At 39.2% G+C, this 12882-nt stretch overlaps 1 protein-coding gene across 1 annotated transcript; it reads right to left on the bottom strand.

Annotated features, from left to right (window-relative positions):
* Positions 1–60: 60 nt before the first annotated feature.
* On the bottom strand, positions 61–10418 carry LOC131992632 (guanine nucleotide-binding protein G(q) subunit alpha-like). Its single transcript, XM_059358261.1, has 7 exons — positions 9931–10418; positions 6034–6218; positions 4675–4829; positions 4316–4444; positions 3813–3942; positions 3517–3670; positions 61–1803 (listed from the first exon to the last, which is right to left on the bottom strand). Exons 1-7 carry the CDS (start codon positions 10049–10051, stop codon positions 1613–1615), a joined length of 1065 nt encoding a protein of 354 aa, XP_059214244.1. The 5' UTR covers positions 10052–10418; the 3' UTR covers positions 61–1612.
* Positions 10419–12882: the final 2464 nt, after the last annotated feature.

Genomic DNA, 12882 nt, shown 5'->3' with positions numbered 1-12882 from the left:
GTTAATCAGTGCTACGCAGCTGCTGTCATACATCATGAGATGGATCATAAGTTTCATTTACATATTTTTTATTTCAATTAAAAAAAGTTCTGTGCAAAGTGACAAAAGATAAGGAAAAGCGCAGAAGTCAGGTCATTTATATACACAATGTATACATGTTTTTAATATCTATAATTAAAGCAGCTAAAAGGAGTTTTTAACTGGTAATGAAACAATCTCATAAGACAGAACCTGCTCATTTGCATATCCGCTGTGACATAATTGAAAACTACACCGTTTATTTTCTGTTCAAACAGATAAACCTTTGTTTATCTAAATACACACACTGAATATGATTAATTCTGTTGTAATTTTACATTTTAAGCAGCGTTTTTAAATTGGGGTTTGTAAATAAGCAAATAAAAATATCAGAAGAGGCTGGCTAAATGGTTATTTTCAACAGCTGCCGCAGTCTGATATTCGCAAATATCTAAAGAAACAATTTACAGCACATACAGTGCAGTTTACCATTGGTGAGAACAGCAGAGGGAGCTCCAACTTCGTGCTCACGCTACTTGACACTTGCGGCCAAAAGAGAGAGACACTGAATGGGAGTTCTGAGAGCTCAACTGAAGTTTTCAGGAAGTGATTCAGTTTGGTTCATTTATGAATGATTTGTTTGAAAGAACTACTGTTTATACTTTCCATGGCAAAGTTTGGCAGTGAGTTGTATGGAAACATGGGGAGAATTGTCAGTTTTCAGATCTTATTTCTAATGTTATATTTTGAAAAAAATAGAAAGAAAAAAAAGTTGATTGAGGAACAAAAAAAACTTAAAAGGGGTCTGTTTGAGCTTGGGCTAAAACACCAGGGAAATGAATGCTCATTCAGCCACTGAAGGGAATTGCGGGATTTGAAAGGATTCAAAACCAATCCTGGCATGTAATATGTCCATATAATTATTGAAATATATTGCATAGAGTGGTTTTACATTAATATATGAATTAATCATATTGCAGGTATTAATCCTGCATATAAACATCTGTTTAAATGCGATAAACATTAAAAAAAAATGTGTCTTTCTTTTGCTGGCTTCCATGGAGGCTCCTGGAAGTACTACCACTTTTGTCCACAGGGGGGGCCAAAATGAACAGAAAATAAAAGTCCCTTGTAGTTGCTTTAAAGTTATAGGCTACGTAAGGAAAAAAAAGGTAAAAACATCAGCCGAAATTAAGGCACGGTAGTTCCCCCCCAGGCTAACTTCCTCCTCCCAGAGCTGTAAGTCAGGGAGGGTTGCATTCTAAGTAGATAGCCATTGTCTAACCAGTTTCATACCATTTCCTGACTGTCTATCAAACAGCAGTTGCATAACCACTCTGTACAATTAACTGTCATTGCTGTTGTGGATTTCTCTCCTGCAGCAATAACAAATATGCTTCCTAACCTCTAATAAGCCTGTGTCTTACAGTGCTGAGATAAATGTCCCTTACCTGACACTGCTGTCTCATTGCCTCTCTTTGATGACTTTCAACAAGTTGCAGCTACCAGCAGCACATAACAGATATAAATGTCCATAAAAGTGTTACAACATGTGACTGTTGAGGTGAAACCATCACTTTGTTCTGCAACCTCCTTATAGGAGGTTGATGAATTCCATGTTCTCTCTGAAGATCGTGTCTTCGACGGCTTTGTAGACGACCCGGATGTTCTCGGTGTCCGTGGCACAGGTGTAGTGTTTGTAAAGGGGTCTGGCATGCCCAGTGTGCCTCTCCACGAACATTTGCAAGATGAACTTTTTTGCAGCTGTAGCATCACGCTGAGGCCCTGTGGAGGCAAAAATTGTATTCTCAAAGATCATTTAAGTCAAAGGCTGCCCATCCAGACTCAGCGAGCCTGTGTAAGCCTCAAACAGTAGTAGCAAAAGCGATTTAACCTCCTGAGACCCAAGCTTTTGTTTGGTATTGTTAGTTTCTCCTAGATATTTCGGATTAGTAGGACCTGATAAGTTCAAAAACTAAGCATAGTCAATCAGCCGATACGTGCGTGCATTCGCCGATCAATTAGCCCATTTCACTGAGCCAACACCAGGCAAGGCTCGGTGCAACATCTGATGTGAAAAACACATCAAATTTGCAGACTAATCTGAGGCGCCACGACCTCGAGGCCTATAACAACATACATATTGTTTGCTATCCAATTGTTGATATGTTTTGTTTGTTGTAAAAAAAAAATTTTTTTTGTTTAAAATTTGTTATCATTGTCATTTTTATCATGTAAATGTAGGGAGAAAAGGCAATATCGGCTTCAAGAATCGGCCCAGAAAAATCTGCACATATCGGGGATCGGTTAAGACTGATGTCAAAATAATCGGTATCGGCATCGGCCTTAAAAAACCTGTATCGCTCGACCACTACTTTGAACAGGACATAGTTTTTGAAAAAATAATGGGTTCATTTTACTGTATGACACAATTAATTCACCAGTGTATAAAACTTTTTATTTCCCTATATTTTAATTAAAGTCTATTCGTTCTCAAATGAACACTTCCTGATTAGCAGGGTCGTAGCTTGTTGATATTGCTAAAAATAGTCAAACTTGTACAGAATATCAAACTACAAACATTATGCACAAATAAACAAGTTTTAACCAATAAATCTGATCAGCTTTTGTACCTGGTCCACTTTTGTCTGGAGATAAGCTGTTGATTAACTTTACTAAGATGCTGCCATCTGATTTTTACACTGACTGATGTATTGTGCTTTTTCTAGAGTGTGTACCACTGAGGTTATAGTTAAGCAGAATTAAGTATAAGGTCCAGCAAACCTAAAATGAAATGTCCACATATGAGGACACAAGATTTTTGCGAAAATGCATGTGTGAGAATTTTCTCAGTTTTCCAATTCTCTGTTCACCTAGTTTTCTTCAGGAACTCAAGGTAACACACAGTAGGTCATGCATAGCCAGACCTTTCTCCACACATGGCTGCAACCATCACCATTCTCCTTTGGGGGAAAAAATGCTTTGGCTTGTTTGTGTTTCTTTAAACCAATTACAACCATTCTTCGACTGTAAAGGGGAGGAGAATGCTGTGTCAGAGATGTGGCTGGTGGCAGGCTTTGGGCCGATCACACAGATCGCTTTTAGCACCTTGTCTAATTACTCACACAAATCTACATTTCCCTGTAAAACATACGGTTAAAAAAACAGCTTTTCACCCTCAATCACAGCCAGAACAAGCACCCTCCGACCGTCCGTTTCTTATACTGAAATTAAAAAGGTATTACAGATTGGTGTGAAGTAAACACAACAAAACAACAGGTTTAAGACAGGCGATTCAGTGGTTGCCTGTCGCCAGCGATGAGGCATTAAAACGATGAGAAAAACAGCACTTTGTCTCAAATCGGGGCATTTCCAAACAAGAAAGGCAGTGTGGTTCACCTCACTAACACAACACACTTTGTCTGATTGGGGCTTTGTACATCCGGTTATGATTGAAGCATTACTTTAACAAAAATCAGAAAAAATTCTATGATTTACCAGTAAAGGCCGGAAAGTAGGTTGCCAAATGAGAGTGTGTGATTTTCTCCTCGAGCAAGTCTGTTTTGTTCAAGAAGAGGATGGTGGAGGTCTCCTGGAACCAATTGTACGTCAGGATGGTCTTGAACAAGGCGAGGCTCTCCTTCAGTCGATTCTGAAGAAGGAAGGGAGAAATGTCTTGTAAAAATGACTTATGTATGTAAATAACAGTTGTTAAAGCTGATGGGTGAATCAAGAAAAAAAAAATCAAGAATCAAATGAAAATCATGCAGCAGAGCGAAACATTTGGACCTTACATCATTCTCGCTCTCGTAGAGGACTTGATCGTACTCGCTGAGGGCCGCCAGGAAGATGATGGAAGTGACGTTCTCAAAACAGTGGATCCATTTCTTCCTCTCTGAACGCTGGCCACCCACATCCACCATCCTGGAGACATAAACATTTATTGAAGTCAAAAAGAAAAGATTGTTAAAGGAATAGTTTTTAGAATATACTAACTTTTTTTATTACTTTTTTACAGTTTACTTATCTATTCTTAAATCTTGCATTTTTGCTGAACCGGTGGTGGAAACTGTTTTTAAACTATAACTTAAACAGAATATGTTATAGGGCCAAATCATCTGAGATCTCAAGGGAAATATGGCTATTTGAGGTCACTGTTGGCTGCTGAAACCAAATTGACAGACACAATTCTTGTGTATATTTACTTATTTATTCATGTGTTGTTTTATTCCGAAAACCTGTTTTTATTTCCAGGATTGCTTATATTTTTGCTGTTGCATGTAATTAAACATCCTACCTGAAGATAACTTTAGAAAGGTTAAAGGGGTACTCTATGATCCCTGTGGTGGGGACCCTGACCCTCAAGATGTCCTGCAGGGTTGGGAGGTATGACGGGGATGAGATTCTGTCCAAGTCGCTCAGGTAGCTGAAAAGTTAACAACAATGCATCCACATTTAATATCCTGACCAGATAAAAGAGGCTGTGATACAGAAACCTGCTCCTTTATTATGCACATTATTAACTTAGTCTTATCAGTATGAATCCACGCTCTTAAATTTGAGTTGATTAATGCAAAATGAAGCAGTGCTAAAGCTTTGGCTCTCTGGAGGAGCCTCTGGTTTATGTAAATGATATACAATATATAAAAGTCTTACTATTTGGCAGAGTCGGATAACTGGAATTCCCTCCTGCGGTCGTAGCACCTTTGAACACCGTGGTCATTCCACACTCGCCTAATGGCGTCCGCCTGCCAAGCCTCCAAAGTGGACACCTGCTCTACCTCCACCTGACTCAGCTTCTGTGCATGGCGCTGACACACACGAGACACACACAGGGGATTTTTCTAAACACAAACTTTCAATCTCTGACTGACTTATTAATAGACCATTAGGAGGAGTGGAACTGCAACAGAACTGGGTTGTTTATTTTGTGGAAACCAACAGAAACTCTGGTGTAATAAAGGTGGCCTAAAGGAAGAAAATTTTGTAGCCATTAGCGAACATCTATATGTTTTATATAGTTGGCCAGTCAACAACGTTGGTCCAGACTGAAATATCTCGACAACTATCAATTCTTATGAAACTTTTTACAGACATTCGTTGTCCCAGGCTATGAATTTAGATAACTTTGATGATCCTCTGACTTTTCCTCTAGCACCACCACAAGGTTGACATTCGGAGTTTTGGGTGAAATGTCTGATCATGCTATAAACTCATCCATTTGTGAGCTCATGGGTGTGTTTGTCTTTAAATGATGTGTGGCCAGGTGCATTGTTGGCACATTGAGGCAGCAGGAAGTGTATGCAACCATTGACTAACAAAAACCTGGTCTAAAGTCAGTGCAGTACTGTCTCGCAATGTATTGTGCACATTGTTTAGACAGCAAGATGCACCTACATATGCTGGTTCACAAAACAGTGCAGCAGTGTATTATTGGTGTATATGCTCATGTGTAGTTTAAGTTGTTGATGGGAGAGAGGATAAGGAGATGGGTGAGACAGAAAGAAACACACACCTATTCAATTAGCAGAATCTGCCATTTAAGTAGCAATACACCAGCGTATTTCTGTTCGTTTTTAAAAGGATAGGGAGATTATACTTTGACGGATTTAATTCATGTTACCACCAAAACACACTTATTAATAATTAAGACTTTATACAACCCCTTTGTCTCTTGTGCCTTGCTTTGTGCCCAATTTAAGTTCTGTTTAACTAGCAAAAGAGGAATTGGACAAAGTGTGTCCCTCTTACACCATCATCAGGTCAATTTTTTAATTTGTCCATTATGGTTTATGACCTGGAAAACAAATCACATCAGCCTCAGCTGTACGTTATGTTTACAGCTAATTACCAAATGTTAGCATGCTAACGTGCCAAAATAGGAGGAACATGGAAAACATGGCGACGTTAGCATTTAGCTCAGCCTCACAAAGCAGCTAGACCTGTCAGTGACACACTGACCTGCTACGTAAAACATTATTGTTGTCTTTCTGTTAAACCTGCACAGTATCTCACAATGTTCTGGTCATCGATGTAGTCGATCGGTAGAGTCTTCATGGCTTGGATCAGTGCCTGGATGGCGGTGAAGATGTTCTGAAACACTAGCCGAGTGAAACCCTTCTTGTCGGCGTCACTGTATCCGCTGCCATGGATGATCCTCATCTGTTTGATGAAAGTGCTCTTCCCACTTTCACCAGTCCCTAGGCAAATGAGATGAATGAGACCAAAGGATGAAAAATGGAATGAGATCAAAGCAATGCCGGAAATAGGACAAGCACCCAAAAAAAAATTGTCTCAACATCAATCAGTTGCAGCTAAACAGTATTTTGACAAAACAATAAAAAGGCTGTATTCTTAGGAAAGTTCAAGTTTCACAGGTTTTTATATCCCCCACCCCCCAAGCTATAGATGTGAATTTGTGAGTGGGTGCATATAATTTCTTCAGGTGTATGCAAGCTGCCAACCATTAAACTGTTTCTATAAAAACACCCATTACTAATGTCATTACTCAGATATAAGAGCATATAGGCATTCACTGTTATTCGCTTTTGATTTTAATTTCTATGCATTTGCACTTAACAGCATAAAAAGAGATACAAACTAACAAATCAGAAGATTAAATGAAATAAAAGAAAGGTACACGGAAGGTCTGCGTTTCATTTGTGCAGGTCAATCAACAGCCATGTGCCCTTGAGTGAAACAAGGAAAACAGTTTCCTGCTGCCTGGTTGTAAATTACTCTCGATAAGAGTGTCAGCTAAGCACCTAAAATGCCTAAAAACGTTAACCATTACACTGACCTTTACAGGAGAATATTCCAATCTGCAAACTCAAGTTGAAGTTTAAAGTAGCGCTGACCTTTAAACAAAGTCCTTCATGTCCAATGCATTTTTTCCAACAGTCAAGCTTTTATTAGTCGGATGTGTGATGGTTGTGGGGAAAAGAAACAGGCCTCCTGTGGAGCTGCGCTATATTTCATACAGCTGGTGTTTACTCATCATGACGGTTGGGTGACACTTTTATTCTCTTTTTATGTTCTGCACTTTTAACCTAGCTGTTAAATGCATTGTATACATATTAGTTAAAAGAAACAAAACAAAAGAAGACAACAGTGTGCTTTGACCTTATATGGCTTTTTTCTCATAATTAAGAGCTATTATTGGTGACTCTCTTGTGAGCAAATGTCCTAACCAAACAGCACAAAAGCAGGGCTTCACCAACAATTTGAAGAATGCAAAAGGTAACCTGTAACTACATAACACTACATACCAAAGCATTGCTATCTATCGATCTACACTTGCAGCTCACCCTAATTATTTGAACCTCAGTGCTTTGAAATGGTCAGTCTACCAGTTTGGAATGACATAAATATCTCAGAACCTTTTGATTAATGGATCTTGGTCCCCAGAGGATGCAATTTTAGTTTTTTTTTTTTTTTAACTTAAATTGTTTACCTTTTATTGATGCTAAATTTATATGCAATAAAAAAATGCTCTATTATGTGAAGAACAGTCACAGTGTGATTTTTTTCCAGTCAACAATTAAGAGTATATACTTTAAATTCAACATGTTTATACTCAACTACCATTAAGTACCATGTTCCAGTTTAACTGAAGATAAAAGGAGAAACATTACATTACAGTGAAATGTAATAGTCATTACTCTGATTGATTGTTCAAACTGTGTACAAAAATCCAACTCAGGACTCCAAAAAAGAAAAATCTACAAATGTTAAATACAAACATTTTACAAAAATCATTCAGACAAGAATTACAAAATTCTTTTAAACAATTTTTAAGGCATCATAATGAAATGATGAAAATATATTTCAGTGATGTGCTTTAAGGGAATGCATAGACATTGTGCAGCTTCTACAAATAGACTTTGTTTTTATCTGACAGGACAGAAGATATTTGGCAATTTTTTTTTTTTTTGCTTTTAAAGTGGAAAACCACTTTTATACAGTATGTGATATTCTGAAAAAGGAGCCCTCTGTGCTCAAAGTTATAAACCACAAACCCAAAGTCTGTTGCACCACTATCAGGAAACTGCTCCGATACAGTGAATAAAGACAAAACTAATCAAAACCTTCACACCAACATGTGGGTTTTATGCAATTTTAGTTTTTTGTTGAAATCTTGCAACAACAATTGAACTACAGATATTCGTGGTGCCCAGAGGATTGAATATAACTCCTGACTTTTCACCTGACACCAACAAAAGGTTGACACTTTTGGTTTTGAGTTAAAAGTCTCAACAACTAGTGGACCTATTACCATGATATTTGGCACACACATTCATTATCATCATCATCATGTTTTGCTAAAAGAGCGTTTCTACTGTTTTTTATCATTAATAAATAGCAACAGACCTATGCTGACCCTCATTTTTTGCGTTGGAATGTATCATGTTTTATCCTATGTTTGGCTGACTTTCACGTTTGTGCTGTGGTAACAATCTACATCATTCTCAGTTAACAGCATCTATAAAAGAAAAACAAACTTCTGTCAACGGCGAGCCAACAACAACAACCACACTTGGAAAACAGACAATAAAATGTCAGCTTGGTAGCAGGTGATCGATCAGCCCCAGGTGGCATCAAATTTGTGCAATCAACTTTGAGTGCCAGTGGTGCCATACATACATACATACATACATACATAAATAAAGTATAAAATAAGTTATAAAATCATCCAACATCGGCCAACTCTATAAATGATCTATAAATTTGTAAGTTACCACTAAATATAAACTTTTTTTCTGCTGCCAAATGATGGTGAGTGTGGCCAATATTATCCCTGTTAAATACCAGTCATTGTATGATAGATGATTTATGGTGCCATTGTTTTGCATTCTCTATTGGTTTATCACAAACCTAACCACTGTGTACATGTATCTGTACATGTACATGTGTGGACTCATGCATCATATATTATATATATATTATTGCATTGTGGTTTGGGTGGTGTATGTTTGCATGTATGTGTACTTAATTGGATATGAATGTACTGTATGAATATTTCTTAGTTTTTGAACTTACAAAACTTTATGTGGGACCCAGGGTTGGAGGTTAAAATGTACGAAAGTAAGCCCTTTATGTATATTGTGTATAAACACCTTTTATCTGAAATAATGACCTCTATTAACTTATGCATTAACCATGAAATGAAGTGTACAGCAGTGGCGGAATGTAACTAAGAACATTTACTCAAGTACTCTACTTAACAAGTTTGATGTACTTTTACTTTATACTTCTACTCTGGTACATCTCAGAGAGAAATACTGAAAGGTATTTGATACCTTTTTAGTCACTTTCAGATTTTTAATACAAAATATCGATTAACCAATAAATTATGATGTATAACTACATATTTAGCTACCATAAATCATAAAAGGTTAGCTCCAACTTTACCAACTGCAACAGTGTCAATCAATTAACACAAAAATTTAATAGTGACATTGTAATGAAATGTTCCTTTCTGCAAAACAAGTTTTTTTTTTTTTTTTTTTAATAATGTTGTACTTGATGCTGATACTTTTCTGCTTTTACTTGGGAAAAGGTTTTTAAAATTCAAGACTTTCACACGTACTTATTTTCATATTCAAACCAAAAAAATATCCCAATAGTAGTGGTCTAGACGGAATTGTAGGCTATGATTTACATTTTTATGAAATGATTCTTTCTGCATAACGTTTACCTTTTAATTCTGATACTTTTTAACTTTCACTTATTGAAGTACTTCATCCACCACTGCTGGTAATTAGTAGTTCAAACTTTAAAGTCACTTTGTATGCCACATTTTTATTTATTTATTAGTATTTGTTTGTTTCTGAAGGTGAGCATGTGGTCATTAATTGTTTCTAGACAGTGAACACGTGTGGAAGTTAATTTACAGACTAAAGTGACACTCACCTAAAAGCAGCAGCTTCAGCTCCCGGCGAGAGTCATGTTTATCACGACGCAGTTGTTTCTCTATCTCTTTGTGTACCCGGCGTCTCTCCTTTGCCTCAGCAGGCAGGCAGCACTCATCCATGTTTGTCCAGATCTACGAGCCGCTGTTCGGTGAACTGCGCCACACAGTTGACGGGGATTAGCAGAATGAATGGATAATGATTTTTCTCGAACCTGCTAAGGAAACTTCTGTCCCGGAACAGGTGGTTTGGCGACTTTCAACAGTCATCCTTCCTCGTAGGATCCAGTTCAGGTGCATTCCACATTCCTGGGGAGGCGGGCGGAGAGGCGGAGAGGCTCACACTCACTTCAAGGCGCTGTGAGTGTGTATCTGCTTACAGCTCCATGTTCCCATGGGCCGCTGAGTTTCAACCCCCCCCACAATTAATCACTGCAGGTGGTTAAACATAATAGAGGGCTGGCAGGCACATTATCCTGACAACTTCAACAACTTTTATTTGTTTAATCTACACCAGGGGTGGGCAACTGGAGGCCCGGGGGCGCACACGGCCCGAACCCTCACTTGAAGTGGCCCTCAGTACAACTACATGCATTTGAACATGAAATCTTTAAAGTGCAGTGTAAAAATGCACAAAATGACTTCTTGCAATTAATGTTGGTCTGCTGTTCTTGCACTGAAAAAAAAAGAAATCACAGTAAGTGGTTATTTTTTATTTGGTTTAAACCTTTTGTATTCCTATATGCTGTTATACTAGACTGGCTACTGTTATTTACATTACATTACATTACATGTCATTTAGCAGACGCTTTTGTCCAAAGCGACTTACAATAAGTGCATTTAACCTGATGGTACTAGACATAGACCACAGGAATCAAGTAAGTACATAACTTTAAGAGCTAACTGTCATTGCTACAGGAGTGCTATATGTTAAAGAAGAAAAGAATAGAAAAGAAGAAGAAGAAGAGCAAATTTTTTTTTTTTTTTTTAAATATATATATGTTAGGTGACCATGGCTTAACCGAGGTATTGTTGGAAGAGATAGGTCTTCAGCCTGCGGCGGAAGATGTACAGGCTGTCTGAGGTCCTGATGTCGGTGGGGAGCTCGTTCCACCATTTGGGAGCCAAGATAGAGAAAAGTCTGGAAGAGGTTTTGAGGCGAGTTGACCCACGGAGGGTGGGAGTCGCCAGCTGTTTGGCTGATGCAGAGCGGAGAGGACGGGCAGGGGTGTAGAGTTTGACAAGGTCCTGGATGTAAGTAGGACCTGAACCGTTAGCAGCAGAGTACACCAGAGCTAGAGTCTTGAAGCGTATCCGAGCAGCCACAGGTAGTCAGTGCAGGGAGCGGAGGAGGGGTGTTGTGTGTGAAAATTTGGGAAGATTGAAGACCAATCGAGCAGCTGCATTCTGGATGAGTTGCAGAGGTCGGATGGCTTTGGCAGGCAGACCTGCCATGAGGGAGTTGCAGTAGTCCAGGCGTGAGATGACCAGTGCCTGGACCAGGACCTGAGCTGCCTTCTGAGTGAGAAACGGACGGATTCTCCTGATGTTATGCAGCAAGAATCTGCAAGATCTGGTGGTAGCGGTGATGTTTGTGTTGAGGGACAGTTGGTTGTCAAGAGTCACGCCAAGGTTCTTGGCGGTTTCTGTGGAGACAACCACTGTGTTCTGGACAGTGATGTGGAGGTCAGTGGTGGGGGAGCCCTTCCCTGGGAGGTAGAGTAGCTCGGTCTTGCCCAGGTTGAGTTTGAGGTGGTGCGAGGACATCCACTGGGAGATGTCGGCCAGACATGCAGAGATACGTGCTGCTGCCTGTGTTTCAGACTGGGGAAATGAGAAGATTAGCTGGGTGTCGTCGGCATAGCTATGATAGGAGAAGCCATGCGAGTGGATGAGGGAGCCAAGGGAGTTGGTGTAAATCGAAAAGAGGAGCGGACCAAGGACCGAGCCTTGAGGGACCCCGGTGGTGAGTAGACAGGGTTCTGAAACAGAACCCCTCCAAGTTACACGGAAGGTGCGGTCCTTGAGGTAGGATTTGAGCAGAGACAGGGCAGAGCCAGATACTCCCAGGTGGTGAAGGGTGGAGATGAGGATCTGGTGATCCATCCATTTAGCAGGAAATATGTTAAGTTACTGCACTGTAAACATATTTAAAATTGCAATTTCATCATATCTGGTTAAGTGCAGGGTCCTTTATGTGGCCCTGTGGTAGTGCCAGCATTTAAGTTGCCCATCCCTGATCTACACCAAACGCCCAGTGACACCACCGTTCATGCAACAATGCATACTGATGAGATTTAAGTCTAGGAATTCCCAAGAGCCAGTTTTTTAAAGAATGGTCAGAATCAAAGCAGTCAAGGCCAAAATATTTATTTTACTTTTGATCTGTGTATTGCAATTTTGGCACTGTGTCGCAAAAGCCTATCATTGTTGAGATTGTCCTGGATAGTCCTGATTGCCCTGATCAGTCCAAACTCCATTCAGAAAACAAGCATTTTAAAAAATATTTGCTTGTTGTCTTGCAAACAGACCTGACAAAGCATGAATTCAGACTTTTTACTAATTGGCAGCATGATGTTTTTATATCAGCATACTTTTGATCTGTTTCTTGCAATCATAGGAGCGCCATACAGGCAGTCATACAGGCAGTCATACAGGCAGTCATACAGGCGCGGTTCTTGGAGAAGGTAGTGAAACTCACATAGCTGTGTGCGCCTTCAGATGATGTTATGACCAACCAGACAGATTGGTGTTATTTCAGCCATGGTTGATGATAAAAAGCCAAGGCCAAAATATCCTGACATTTAGTCATTATCGGAAAGACCCAGAAATGCTTGATCCTACATTTCCCATTATGAAAATCAATAGCATATTTAATTCACATTCCCCCTGACTTCACCATATCTTTAAATGTCTACCCTCCAGATCATAACGGGTTTCTGTTAAGATTCAAA

The sequence above is a fragment of the Centropristis striata genome, chromosome 19, assembly GCF_030273125.1.
Source record: "Centropristis striata isolate RG_2023a ecotype Rhode Island chromosome 19, C.striata_1.0, whole genome shotgun sequence".
Lineage (NCBI taxonomy): Eukaryota > Metazoa > Chordata > Actinopteri > Perciformes > Serranidae > Centropristis > Centropristis striata.
The sequence above is the reverse complement of the archived record's forward strand: the minus strand, read 5'-3'. Positions and strand labels throughout refer to the sequence as shown.